The 13,331-nt window shown below is 42.2% G+C and overlaps 1 protein-coding gene across 1 annotated transcript in view; it reads right to left on the bottom strand.

Moving 5' to 3' along the window:
• FAM217A (family with sequence similarity 217 member A) overlaps window positions 1-7,128 on the bottom strand; it is a 153,699-nt gene extending 146,571 nt beyond the window's left edge. The window contains exon 1 of the mRNA XM_069612316.1: window positions 7,051-7,128. Coding sequence (XP_069468417.1) covers window positions 7,051-7,089 — 39 coding nt within the window. The 5' untranslated portion in view covers window positions 7,090-7,128. The remainder of the gene's footprint in view (window positions 1-7,050) is intronic.
• Window positions 7,129-13,331: the final 6,203 nt, after the last annotated feature.

Genomic DNA, 13,331 nt, shown 5'->3' with positions numbered 1-13,331 from the left:
TGGCGTCATCTGATAAGCTCAAAGCATTGGATAGTGGGCGCCCTTGAAAGAGAAGCCACTGACACCCAATGGGAGATGACATTTATTTACTAGTATTTCTTGGATTCAAAAAATTGTTTAGTCTGCGGCAACTTCAATTATAAACTCCTCTCCCTGCAGTTGTTTGATTATCAGGATCATATGAGGCACAACTCAGAAAGATTACTCTAAAAGATTCTGATGGGTTCCCCAGTTTGTATCTGCTGAGTCAGTATCCCACCCTAACACCATATGCGAGGAACCAGGAATGAGACGCAGATAGAGGAGACTTATGTTTGTGGATACAAACTTTTATTTAAATAAAAATGGGGTTTGTGAAAGGCCTCACTGTCCCTAATCTAGGAGGCATTTCCCTACCTCAAACAAAAACTAAGGGTCTGTCCGTTGTCAATATGTCCAAAGCAAAAATGCCATGTGTCCGAAATCCTATCCTAGCCCTCTCACACTAAAAATAACTAGAAGGTGCTAAGGATAATGTCTTTGGTTTGAAAAAGTGCACAAATGTTCAGGTTCAACAGAAATTTACAATGGATAAGGTTCACAGTTCTATGGCATGGCTCCCTTCCCCAGGTTTCTCTTCACAAAAGTAAAAAGCTGAAAAAGAATAACCAATGTCCTGCAGCCCAAGAGGTTACTCTCTCCTCTTGTAATTGTTGTAATTTTACTCCTGGGAAATGACTCCCTTCCCCATGTTTTCTCCTCATGCAATGCAGTTAAAAATCCCAAGGGTACAAATCTTCCTTTGGATTCCCTCTTTAGAATACCACAACTTGGCTGTGGTTCCAAGCTCTTGTACAGTCTGCTGTGAGGCATGTTGTACAGTTATTTTCAAGAAGGGGTATTGCTCTTCCTTTCTATTTTGCTTCATTTTTCTAGCTTGTCTGCTGTACTCTCCTGTCAGGCCTGTTGTACAGTTCTTTTCAAGAAGGGGTATTGTTCTTTCTTTCTATTTTCCTTCAATTCTCTAGCTTGCCTGTTATACTCTTTTGATAGGTCTGTTGCATGGTTCTGTTCAAAAAGGGGTATTGCTCTTCCTTTCTGTTTTGCTTCAATTCGATTTCTTGGTATACGCTCCTGCCAGGCCTTTCAATTTCAACTTTATGGGTGTGAGTCGTTCGTTCGCCTGGTGTATTCTCCCGGCAGGACTTTCAACACAACAGTCAACAGCTTCAGGTTCATGGGGGTATTTAGCTTCCCCAAGTTCCCCTTTCCATTTGGGATACTTGTATTTTCCTTCTTCCTCAAGTACCCGGACTATGAAAATTAGCCATGCAGCAAGCCGTAGCGATTTGCCTCCCACTTGTGCTTAGGAGTGCCTCCTCCCACTTCCACCTTGTGCCCGAGTCTTTTTCTATGGACTCACCGTTACTTGAACAGAGTCCATAGCTTCTCTGACCCCCGTTCGGGTCCTGCTTCGTGCCTGCTCTCTCTTCTGTTTGGACTGCTCAGCTCTGTAGTGGATGGTGTTCAGCATGGTGCCCTAGCTTCCCTTGCCGGCTCAAAGCTTCCTCTCTGCTTTGCATATCTCATCAGCATCTCCGCTGCCCGTGGGAATGCGCCGCCAATACAGACGCCGCCTTGCCTGGTTTCTGCTGCGCTCTTCAGCTTAGCTCACTTCCTTCTTTTCCTTCACGGTTCTCTCGTATCTCTGTGTTCGCCTGTCCTCCTGACAGCTTGGCGTAGGCTAGCCGGTCGGATCTCACTGTGTTGCTCTGCTGTTCCATCTTGGAACTCCCATGCTGAGAAAGGGAGATGCTCAGAGCCAATTGGATTTCTCCAACTACTAGACTGCTCGTTTTGCTTCAGTTTCTTAATCTTCATTCTGGTCGTCCTCTTCCTCATGTCAGTGTTTCTCAGTAGGTTAGTCTCAGAATATTGAAGTATATTGTCAAGATGAGTTTTGGGTTGCTGAGGGGAATTGCAATATGCCATCAAAGCATGTGGAATGGAGGGAATATCCCTATAAGTGGAAGGGGGAATACCATGTCTCATCCAACAATGCTTCACTTCCCTCCTGAGGGTCGCTTCCCCCCATGTGATCCTCCCTCAAATAGCCACCCTCAGGGCCAGGATCGGGTAGCGGCCGCTGTCCCATGAGGAGAGGCTACCTCTGGGAAAGGAGTGATTACATCATCGGATTCATCACATATCACTTGAGATATGTCACTTTCCTGGTTCTCTTAAAACAGGGGATGCCTCTCCACTTTAAAATAAAATCCAATTGTCTGTCTAACTACTGACCAATAACGTAATTGCTCTTTCTAGGACAATTCCTGGTAAGAGTTGTTTCTGAGCAACCGAATAACTGGGTTAATGAACAAACTTATTAGCCCATTTCAATCTGGGTTTCAACCTGAATGTAGTGTTGTGACATGTACATTACAGATTCTTGACCATGGCCCTCATTACGGCTTTGGCGGTAGCCATGCCGCTATTGGGCGGCATGGCTGCCACCAAAACCGGGTCCGAGTTACCTGAATGGGGAATTACCAGGCCATTCTGAGTTTGGAGGGTACGGTAATTCGCCCTACAGGGAACCCGGGTCCGGACCTTCCCCATTCCCATTTGAGCCCCCACAGGGCTCAATGGGAATGGGTGCAGGGAGCTAACAACGGGCTGATTACGACCGGCCCGTTGTTAGCTCCCTGGTCCCCTCGCGGGACCCGGTAACAACGCCTGGTTTTACCAGGCGTCCTTACTGGGTCCCACGAGGGGACCTCGTAATATTGCAAATGGGATAACGGGTGCTGCCACCATTAGCGGCACCTGTTAACCCATTCCCCAATTCTTGTAATGAGGCCCAATGTCTGTAGAGTGTTAGATGAAAGAGTTTGTAACTTGTTGGTCATACTTGATCATCAGGTCCTTTTGAAGATTGTGTCAGATCGAATGGGGATTCAAGGTGAAGTTCTTGCTTAGTTACGGTCATTTTTAAACCTATGAAAACAGATTGCAATCATGGGTCAAGATCGTTCTGATTCTTTTTTAGCCCCTTTTGCGATCCCCGGGCTTCCATTTGATCAGCCCCTGATTTTTAACATATACATGGAATGTCTGGAACTTTTAGTTGTGAAATACAGAGTTTCCGTGCATCAGTGTGCGGATGCCACAAGTGTATCTCCAAATATCGTCAGAAAGCGATGTGTGGCAGTTACAGAACTGTTTACAGGCTATTGAATCATGAATGGCTTCTAATTTGTTTTAATTGAATACTAAGAATACGGAATTTGTGCTTTTTTTCTCATTCCCATTGTTAATCCTCCTTCTGTAAGCGTTCACTGATGCTAATATCGGTATCTGGTCATTCCATCGAATGGAAAAACATCTAACACCGAACCATCGAATTTTATCCATCGAAATACCATTCCCTCGAATGGCCATTTGGTGGCATAAAATTCGATGGATCCTTCGAAATGTAATGTTAAGATTAGGGTTAGGGGGTTAGGGTTGGGGCTAGAGTTAGATTAAGGGTTACATTAGGGTTAGGGTTGGACTAGGGTTAGATTAAGGGTTACATTAGAGTTCGGGTTGGGGGTTAGGGTTGGGGCTAGGGTTAGATTGAGGATTACATTAGTGTTAGGGTTGGGGGTTAGGGTTGGGGCTAGGGTTAGATTGAGGGTTACATTAGGGTTGGGGCTAGGGTTAGATTGAGGGTTACATTAGGGATAGGGTTGGGGCTAGGGTTAGATTAAGGGTTACATTAGGGTTAGGGTTGGGGCTAGGGTTGGGGCTAGGGTTAGATTGAGGATTACATTAGTGTTATGGTTGGGGGTTAGGGTTGGGGCTAGGGTTAGATTGAGGGTTACATTAGGGTTGGGGCTAGGGTTAGATTGAGGGTTACATTAGGGATAGGGTTGGGGCTAGGGTTAGATTAAGGGTTACATTAGGGTTAGGGTTGGGGCTGGGGTTAGGGTTGGGGCTAGTGTTAGATTAAGGGTTATATTAGGGTTAGGGTTGGGGGCTGGGCGTGGGGGAATGGGGGGCTGAGGGGTGAATCCCCCAATATAGAAAAGAAAATTAAAACGTTACAAGGAGCTGGTCAGTGCCGAAATGTCAGCACTGGACAGTTCCATGTAACGTTTTAAAGTTACAGAAAAAAGCATGGAAATGCTATCTTTTACATGTAAAAGTGCATTTCCATTGAAACCAGTCCATTTATATTTTCGATGGACGCGTTTCGAACGAAAGACACTTTTACATTTAAAAGATAGCCTGTCGATGCTTTGGCATTAGATGCTTTGTATTCGATGGTTTGGTATGTCGACCCTTTATTTTCGATGCAATCACTATAAACAGCTAATATCCCTTGAGCCTCTATTGATTTTTCTAATACTGCTAAATCGTTAGGGTTTATGCTGGATCCTGATCTGTTAATATAATAGTTAAATCCGCCAACTTGCATTTACTGGCTTCGAGTTCAGTTAAACCGTTTTTATACGATGTACATTTTAGACGTTTACTGCAGTCTCAGGTTTTATTATGAATTGACTTCAGGAACTCTATCCTTATCGGACTTCCTCAATCCACTCTGGCACCATTGATAGCTGTCCTCAATGCTGCTGCATGAATGGTGTTTGGTGCAAAGGAATTTGCTCAACTCACGCTGATCCTAATTCCTCTCGATTGGCTCCCTAAATCTTATTTAAGTTGTTATGTATTACTTACAGATCAGTTCACTTTAAAACCTCTTCTTATTTGACTGACAATTGTAAGATCTCAGTGGGTGTGAGAGGTCTCCAAAGCCGAGATTTACTGCGCCTAGAAGAACCTCATTTCAGATGTGGTTTTTCATCAAAACTGCCTTTTTTCTGATGCAGCTTTATCATACTGGAATAGATTATTTCCTAAACTACCCAAGATTTCTGCCTACCTTACATTTAGTAATTCCTTCGAAATGTAGTAATTACTGGATATTTTTTAAAAAAAATAGGGTTGTGGTGTATCCACTATCCATGGAAGGGTGCCCTTTAATTTGTCCATGAAACCGCAAACCAAGTGCAAGGTTCTTTCAGTTCTTGTCAAACTGGCTCTAGGACAGCTCATGAACACCCATTCCGATAAGCAAATAACGTACTATTGCATTGTACTAGATTCAGAAGCTCATTATCAATAGGCATAAAATGTAATATTGTGTTCATTTGGCCTTGAAACATAGCTAAATTATATAACAGGGATGTGTCCCTTGTGACTAAATGAATCTACGACAAGCAAGCATTACTGCTAAGGTAGAACAATTCAAAAACCACTTAAGGCTGTTTTTCTGAAAATCCAGCTGGATGCACTTGAAATGTAACTGGCACTGCGCCATAAACAGCTTTGACTTCTAATAGTCAAGGTAAAACCATTCTGGCAGGGTTTTTCCCTTGTCCTCTAGAGGATTCAAGACAGTGTGACTACAATTTGCATATAGTGATGGCTAGTAAATGTTCAATTAATCATAACCACTTTCAATTAGTTTGGAAGTTTCCATTCAATTGTTCCTTATCTTATCAATGCCATTATGGAAGATGATTAACCACATGCAAATCAGTCTAGGACCTGCCACCAATGGAATCGGCTAGGCCACATCCTCTCTGAATGAAATATTTAGCTTCTGCTGGTTGGTGCTTACATGCCAACCAGGAACCAAAACTAAAATTACTGACATTTCCATGGGCAGTTGACTGTAAAAAAAAAAACGTTGCCACTATCTTGAAGGTGCAAAGTACTCTTTACCAATATTTCTCAGGTAAGAGTTTCTTTCTGAATTAAGAGACCATTTCTGTATCACCTGATTCATCTAGCTGCTAATGTGAGCTCCAAATCTCCCAGCTCTGGTGAACTTCATGTACTGAAGCTACATGGTACTGCCTGAGACCACCAACAGCAACATGTAACTTGTGGTCGGGGAGCTCCCCAAGCCTCCCCTGTCCTACTACTTTCCTAGCCTATCTTTGTGGTGAATCTATGTTTGGACTCAATACATTTTCAGAGAGGAAATAGAATCCCAAAATAGTTGCCATGCCAATAGAGCCCCTTCAATACTGGGGTAACGATTCGCTCCCATCTGATCACTACAACCTCTCTTTGGCTTGTGTCCAATAGTATACCCTGGTCTACACCTACCACGATTGACTTTTTTTAAATTTTATTAGATACCCCCAATAGGTCACATTCATACAAAGCCTGCTACTGAATGTCCTGTAGTATATTAACTATGGCACTTCTCTTATTACCCCTTTTACAATAAATCTCAAACCAGCATGGGCTGATTGCATCTCCCATTCCGAACCTTTGGCTGTGTGATATGGAATTTGAGATATCTGTTACAATACTGAAATTCACGGTGGCGTCTCTCCTAACCCTCAACCATGGAGGATAATGGCCAACTTGCCCAGAGCAGATAAGTGTATCGCTTGCCCATGCTTCCGACTCTGTAGCCTGATATTCATTCTAATGTAACACTGCGAACTAGGGTTTGTCATTTTATAGGGCAAATTGAACAAAATTCAGGCATCCAAATGACGCAATGTGAATGGAGCACCACAGTGGGGCAAAACATTTAACAGGGAAAATTAGTGCATAAGAGCCCACCGGCCCTTTAATTGCCTGGATGGGAGAAGCCTAATGGCAAACAATATATGACGTATTGTGCATTACTAACGTGTGCCCTGCAGCCAGAACAGCCCTGATTCTACCCCGAAGAAAGCCCATCTGACCACTGAAATAATGGATCAGCAAACTGGGAAGCGCACATCCATCCCTACCCTAAATGCCAAACACAGGTTCACTACAACCTGGTAAAGCTGCATGTAGGTAGTGAAACAAGAGAAATCCCTCCCATTATCCCAAGGGTTCGTGTTTTCAACCACTAAAGTTATTTAAAGATACAAGTATATATGAAAAGGAGAAGGAGCGTGAGTCAAATTCTATGTGTCCAATTTTTAAATGAATATTTTCAATGGTTATATGGAAGGGCAATCACTCTCTTCACGTCAAAAGTTTACCCATCAAATAGTGGACCAGTCCCACCTGGAGAAGGTTGTGTTTCGTTAAGTAAAGATTTTTCATTTCGGCAACGGGTAGGCTGTATTTGTCCTGTAGGGCGGAACAAATAACAGGTTAATTGTAATGCAGGAGATAGATAGATTAAAGACAATAAGGGACATAGTCAAACCTGACCCAGACAATGACATGCAACCATTTTTGGCTGAAATCAGTATCAATAACATTGTGTTCTTTGTCCATTTAGAACAACACTGGTGGAACACCTTTTGAGGTTTCCACCATTACTCATCCCTTTGCTTAACCTTCCTGTGGTATCACTCACCTTACTAGCCCTTGCAGTATCATAAAGAAAAACATCGACGTCGTATCACTTGTTATGCCATCCCTTAAAGTATTGCACACTTTCTATGCCCTGGCGGAATCGAGCGCGAACTATTTCAATTCCCACCCCTGTATATGACCCCCTACACTGCCCTTGCAGTATCACCAGTTATGCTGTCCCTGCAGTATCAATTACCCACGGCTAGTAAAGCATCCACTATTGCACGCCATTAGCATCACCCACTGTTCCCGATATAAGAATGGTACCCCGTCCCTTATTGCACTGCCCCTGTGTTTGCTGTCCCTTTAATATCACATGCTGTACTACCAACACTATACCACTCAGCCGTTATGCCCGCCACACTGCCCCTACCACTTTTCCAGTCCAACCATAACACTGAGTAAAAAAACAAAAACGAATAGGGTGTTCATTCTTGTATATTTTGTGGGGTGATGTAGCCTCTTCCAATCCATGACTGCCTTCCATCTCTTTCATTGACCATAGGAGCACCCGACACTGCATAAGTGGTTTAGAGGCACGAGATCTGGTCCATTGGAAGCAAGTGCCTACCCTACCATACCATACGCATGCACCAGAACATTCTGTGGCGAATGACACACCTCAACATTAGGATAAGCGTCACAGGTGCAGCAAACAAGTGATTTGAAACTACTCTTGATGTTTGGCAATGCCCATCGCTGTCTGGGCAGGCATCCTTTTGGGGCAGCGTGTTGCAGTCTGTGGCACGGCAGATGCTTTCAACTATGACTCCCATGATCACTCACCATTGATTATGCTGGCTAGGGCTGGTGGAAGTTGTAGATTAAAACCTATGGAGTTTGTAAGGAGGCAGAGAGGGGTGCACTAGGAACCAAAAGTGGATCTGGAAATGTTTTTGTAAATGGCCACATTTTAAACCATGCAAGGCAAGTGCATGGTTTAAAATGTGGGTTTGGGGGATTCTGTCACAAGAACATTTGGAAAAACTGGGTGAAATGAGAAAAGCTGATTTCTCTGTATATAGGGATTAAAAAGTAGTTAAACATAACAAAAAAGGAACTTTTTTAGAATGAGGCTTTATAACACAAAGGAATGTGAGCGATGAAGCGGAATGGAAAGAAGGGGTGCCCGGTGCATGGGAGAGAGTAAGAAGAGCAGAAAAATAGGGCGCTCACACAAAAGAAGCCCATGGTGCAGAGGCCCACTAGAACATCTCCTGTAGGCCAGTCCATCACTGGGCCACTAGGAATTTATGACACAGAATAATACAGAAAGAAGTTGAATATAAAGCAGCATACCTGTGTGTCGGCCTAAATCCTTTAATCTAGTTTATTCGTACCTCATTTGTCCTGTGGTTGATGATCCCTGAAATGAACAACAATTAGTTTTCAGGAAGGATACAGTCATAGGTTAATCATTGCTTTGTAAATCTTGTAATCATTTTAAACAACTAAGCATTTTGCCAACATCCGCTCCTCACCACACCATTCTGCTAGATGGTTTTACTGGTCGGAAGGCTATCCTATATTGCATAACCCAACAGACCCTTCTCCGTTGCTCTTGCATTCCTAGAGTGTATAGTAAGTGTCTGGGGGCACCCGATTGCTTTTCAATAGACAATTGCTTTGTGATACTGCCCTATGGGCAAAGAGGAGACAAATACATGGCCATTATACAATTTAAAAGCAGACTCTGGGTGAAAGGGTGGGTCTTGCCTTGGAACAAAAACCAACCCAAACCCACTCTCTGGGCAAGACTCTTATGGGACAACCGCATGGACAACTGGCCCCTTAGTCTAGGTACAAGAATATCCAATTTGTAAAAACCCAACAGTAGTGCGTTGACAGTAAAGAGCACCAAAAAAGGAACTTAATCCAGTGATGAGTAACATACATTATTCACCTTTTTTGAGAACTGAATACTTCTTGTTACAACAGTCAATAATACTATTAACAAAAGTCAAAAGCGTGAAAGTGGAAAATTACACTCAACTCACCCATAAAGGGTTTTTACCACAATGAATTATCTTCATAGGGCAGACATCAGTATGATGTTCTTCGGGTGCAAGATAGTACAATTGCTCTTGGAAAATGTCACCCTCACTTATCACCTTCACCCAGGAGTCCAGAAAAAGTTGGTGAGACACTTCAAGTGTTGTATCTGACTCCTTGTATCCCGGTTTTGTTACCCCTTCCCAGTCCAACTTAACTTTTTAATTGATTAAAGCCCATCACCTTTGTCAATCCCACCTCACAGGGAGCTGGGTTTAGGCACTTAAGAGAAATTAACGCAGCACATTTGTCACTGTGCTTTGTTACATCTAAAGTACTTTTGTCACAACAATGAGCTTACCTGCAACTGGCAAAACATTTCTGCAAAAGCAGGAAATAGTCTCTCCACAAACATCTGCTGTCTGTAAGACACCCTCTGCTGGTTATGTACCTATGTGCGTGAAAAACTTTAGAAGTAAGAGGGCGGTCGATTCGTTGATACAAAAGGGTTCGTTGCAGTGGTAATTGGAGATGCACTGTGCCAACACACGTGGCACACTGGGCTAAAGTGTTGTTCATATGAAGAATCTGCGACCTTAATGCAGCAGGTTCACCACCATGCCAGTTTTCCTTTAAGACAATTTAAGAAGATGCATAACATTGTGACTAGATCATATTAAGACTAGTCATTTTCAAGTCTCGTCTTGATGAAGCTCCAACCCAGCTGGTATAAGGAGCCGCAAACCAAGAAGTCTCCCGTCTCCATTTTGTGGGTTTGCCCCATTTCGTATTATGGCAATAAATATACTATAATTTTATTTTTTCATATTGGGAATAAGTCTGTTCAGCAGAACACTTTTTCAAGACCAACTCCACTTCTATGCTGAGACTTTGAGGGTACAATTGACTACGATCACCAGTACTTACCTTGTGCAGCATTTGAATTCCTCAGCGGGTAGCTTGAATTTTCAAAGACCTGGGCATCTGTTTCCAAGTCTGTTTCCCAGGCACAAGAATTCTTTCATATAAAAAACAAAATGCACATTTTGTTAGATATCATATTACAAGGATTATGGTCTACTGCTTAAAGGAAAGAAGAAGGTGTGATCATACTTGTCAGTCACCTGTGCCTGATGCCTAAAGCCAATGGCTATGGGAGCTAGGGGGGGCAGAGTAACAAAGGCTTAGATTTGGACAGTACCATTCATTTATATCAAATTGGAGCTCTGCAACACAGTATTAGCATACTTGATTGAAAAAATTGACCTTTTCAATTTTACCAAATAGTTTTGATAGTTTTTGGGGGGAATTTTGGTCAAATGTAATTAAATATATATATGAGGTGGGGTAAGGTGGGGGGAAGTGGGGAGTTGCAGGAGTCTTCACCCGCATTTTAGAGCAAACAAACTACGAAGAAAAGATTCAGTCAAATTGGAAAAGGTCAAACATTTTCGATCAAGTAGACCTAAACCCTGCAACACATCTGTTCCCCACTGTGATGCCTCCCCTATCAGCATGTTATTTGATCCGAGTATTGTATGATTTCAGGTCTGCAAGGACAAGGCACCCAACTGCAGAGAAACCAGGCTCCTGCATCTGGGAGACCACATCCTGTCTCTTAAAAGGATGAGGAGATCCCAGTTTTCAGGCCATCTGCACCCAGGGAAAACGCTGAATAACTCACCAGCTCATATCTCTCAAGAGGTAGGTTAGGTACTTTTGTGCTGTGAATTGGACTGGAAATGTTCTGTTATGTTACACTTTATGACAATAAAGCTTGTACGTACACCCAGCAGAGGGCACAGTGGTATTGAGGCACTAGGCGAATCTAAAGAGTCTCATTAGAGCAGATCTGATGCTACATGGGAGAAGAGGGTGGCCATTTAGGAAACAGATACATCTGTAATTGACAGCGGAATGCCTGTAGCAACACTTTCAAATGAACAGGATCCAATTCATGAGAATTTAACAACCCAATCTCAAGCAAGACTTGCACAATTCATTATTTTAGGTCCTTGTTATGGAAACGGGTAGCCTAATTCTAATGGTCTCACGCACCACAATCTCACTCCCACCTCCTGGAGCAAGAAACACGTTGTGTTGTAAGAGTTTTCTTTGGCTTGGGTCTATCTCTCTATGAACAATTGACAATGCAATTCCACTTGAAATACTAGCACACACCCTATTTTAATAGTAGGGTGACATGTATTCCAAAAAAGACCACTTGGCATTATAAGTAAAGAGACAGAAATTACAACATATTTTCAATCAATTTATCTCTGTCTTGTAAAACAAAAGGTACATCGTTTTTGAATCGTCGCACAATCACAGTTTGAGGAAATCAAACAGTAAAGGAATCGACAAGTTGCTCACTTTTTGTCATTAATGAATTCACTTATGGAAAACACCTTATTTTATATGGTGATTATTGGAAGTGCAGTTAAAATGGTTCATTTTTAAATGATGCTTTATTTTCTAGGGGAAATTGAAGGTGACATCCCAACCCAAAAGGATGTGCAACAGTAGATAATATCGTCATATTAAATACATTAACAGAACAGGCTAACCGTGACAAAAATCTACCACTATATGTACTTTTCATTGATTTCACCTCCGCTTTTGACTCGGTTGAGCGGGGGCGACTTTGGATGAACTTAAAGCTTGTGGTATGCCGGCAAATTTGTTGTATTTTTGTATGATGATCTATGACGACAGCAGGGCCAGGATACTCTTAGATAATCGAGGTACCCTATCCGAATTCATTTACATCTCTAAAGGCGTAAAACAGGGATGTGCACTAGCGCCCACTTTCTACAATTTGTTCATGTCTGATTTTGGTTATATCTTTAAAGATAAAATGAATGCCTTTCCCAAAATCGGCCCACATAAGGTGGGGTGGATCTGCTACGCAGACGATATTCTAATCATGGACAATACTTATGTGGGCATGTGTAATAGTGCTGCATCCCTGTGCGAATACGCAGAAACGAATGGCCTCACCATCAATTTGAAAAAAACACAATTTATGGCCTTTGTCTCACCACCATACAGTGCTCACTGGGATCTATAAGGAAAGTCAACAGCTATAAATATTTGGGCCAGGAAATATGTGGTGAGAGAAAGAAATTGAACCCACTAGTCCAAAAGAGTAAACAAACCAAGATAATGGCAACTCTAACAGCAGTTATGAGCTTTTCTAAGAAAACAGCAGGTTTTAGTCTATTGGGAATCATTAACATATTTAAGCAAAAGTTGGTTGCAATGTTTTTGTATGCTTTGGAAGCCTCCTTTTCTGATTGGTCTGAATGGGAAGACGTGACAGAGAGCGTGATATGGAGGAGAATATTAGGTCTCTCTAACTACTTGCCGTTCCAGGTCATTCAGTTAGAAATGGGGCTGATTTCTCTAGCTACACAAATTGACTATAATAGAGCAAAGTTATATTAAAATAAGGTATGCACACCAAGGTTCACTGCTGCATATACTACATGAAGGTCGGAAGGGAGGAAATATGGGGGCCCTGAATACCTTCCAGAAAAAAATCCAGGATATAGGTAAGGGAGATTAAGGAAACGCAAGAATTCCTGAAGAAATTGGGAATCTGCAACACATAACAGAAAAAGCCCAAGATTCATTATTGGGAAGAGAGGTATGTAATTTAAGACATATCTTTCACCCTTTGTGGGATGAGGGTACATATATTTTTTATGTCAATAGAGATTGATACTTTGTTACTAGATAGTAATAGGGTGTCCATTTTTTTGATTAACAGGGTTCTCCCCTAGAAAAGAAGAATTTTTTAAAATTCCGGCACAAGACAATTTCCCCTGAAGAATGTCCTACATGACTGTATCTCAAGGACAGAAACTTGTACAAGTCGGGTTGTTTGTATTACATCAATAGGAAATAGGCCATTAGTAGTGTGGCATAGGAATCAGAGTATGAGATGTACACACAGTGTAAGATCCTTAAGGAATAACTGCAAACATTAC

The sequence above is a fragment of the Ambystoma mexicanum genome, chromosome 5p, assembly GCF_040938575.1.
Source record: "Ambystoma mexicanum isolate Mex_15411 chromosome 5p, UKY_AmexF1_1, whole genome shotgun sequence".
Lineage (NCBI taxonomy): Eukaryota > Metazoa > Chordata > Amphibia > Caudata > Ambystomatidae > Ambystoma > Ambystoma mexicanum.
This window is presented reverse-complemented; position numbering and strand designations above follow the sequence as displayed.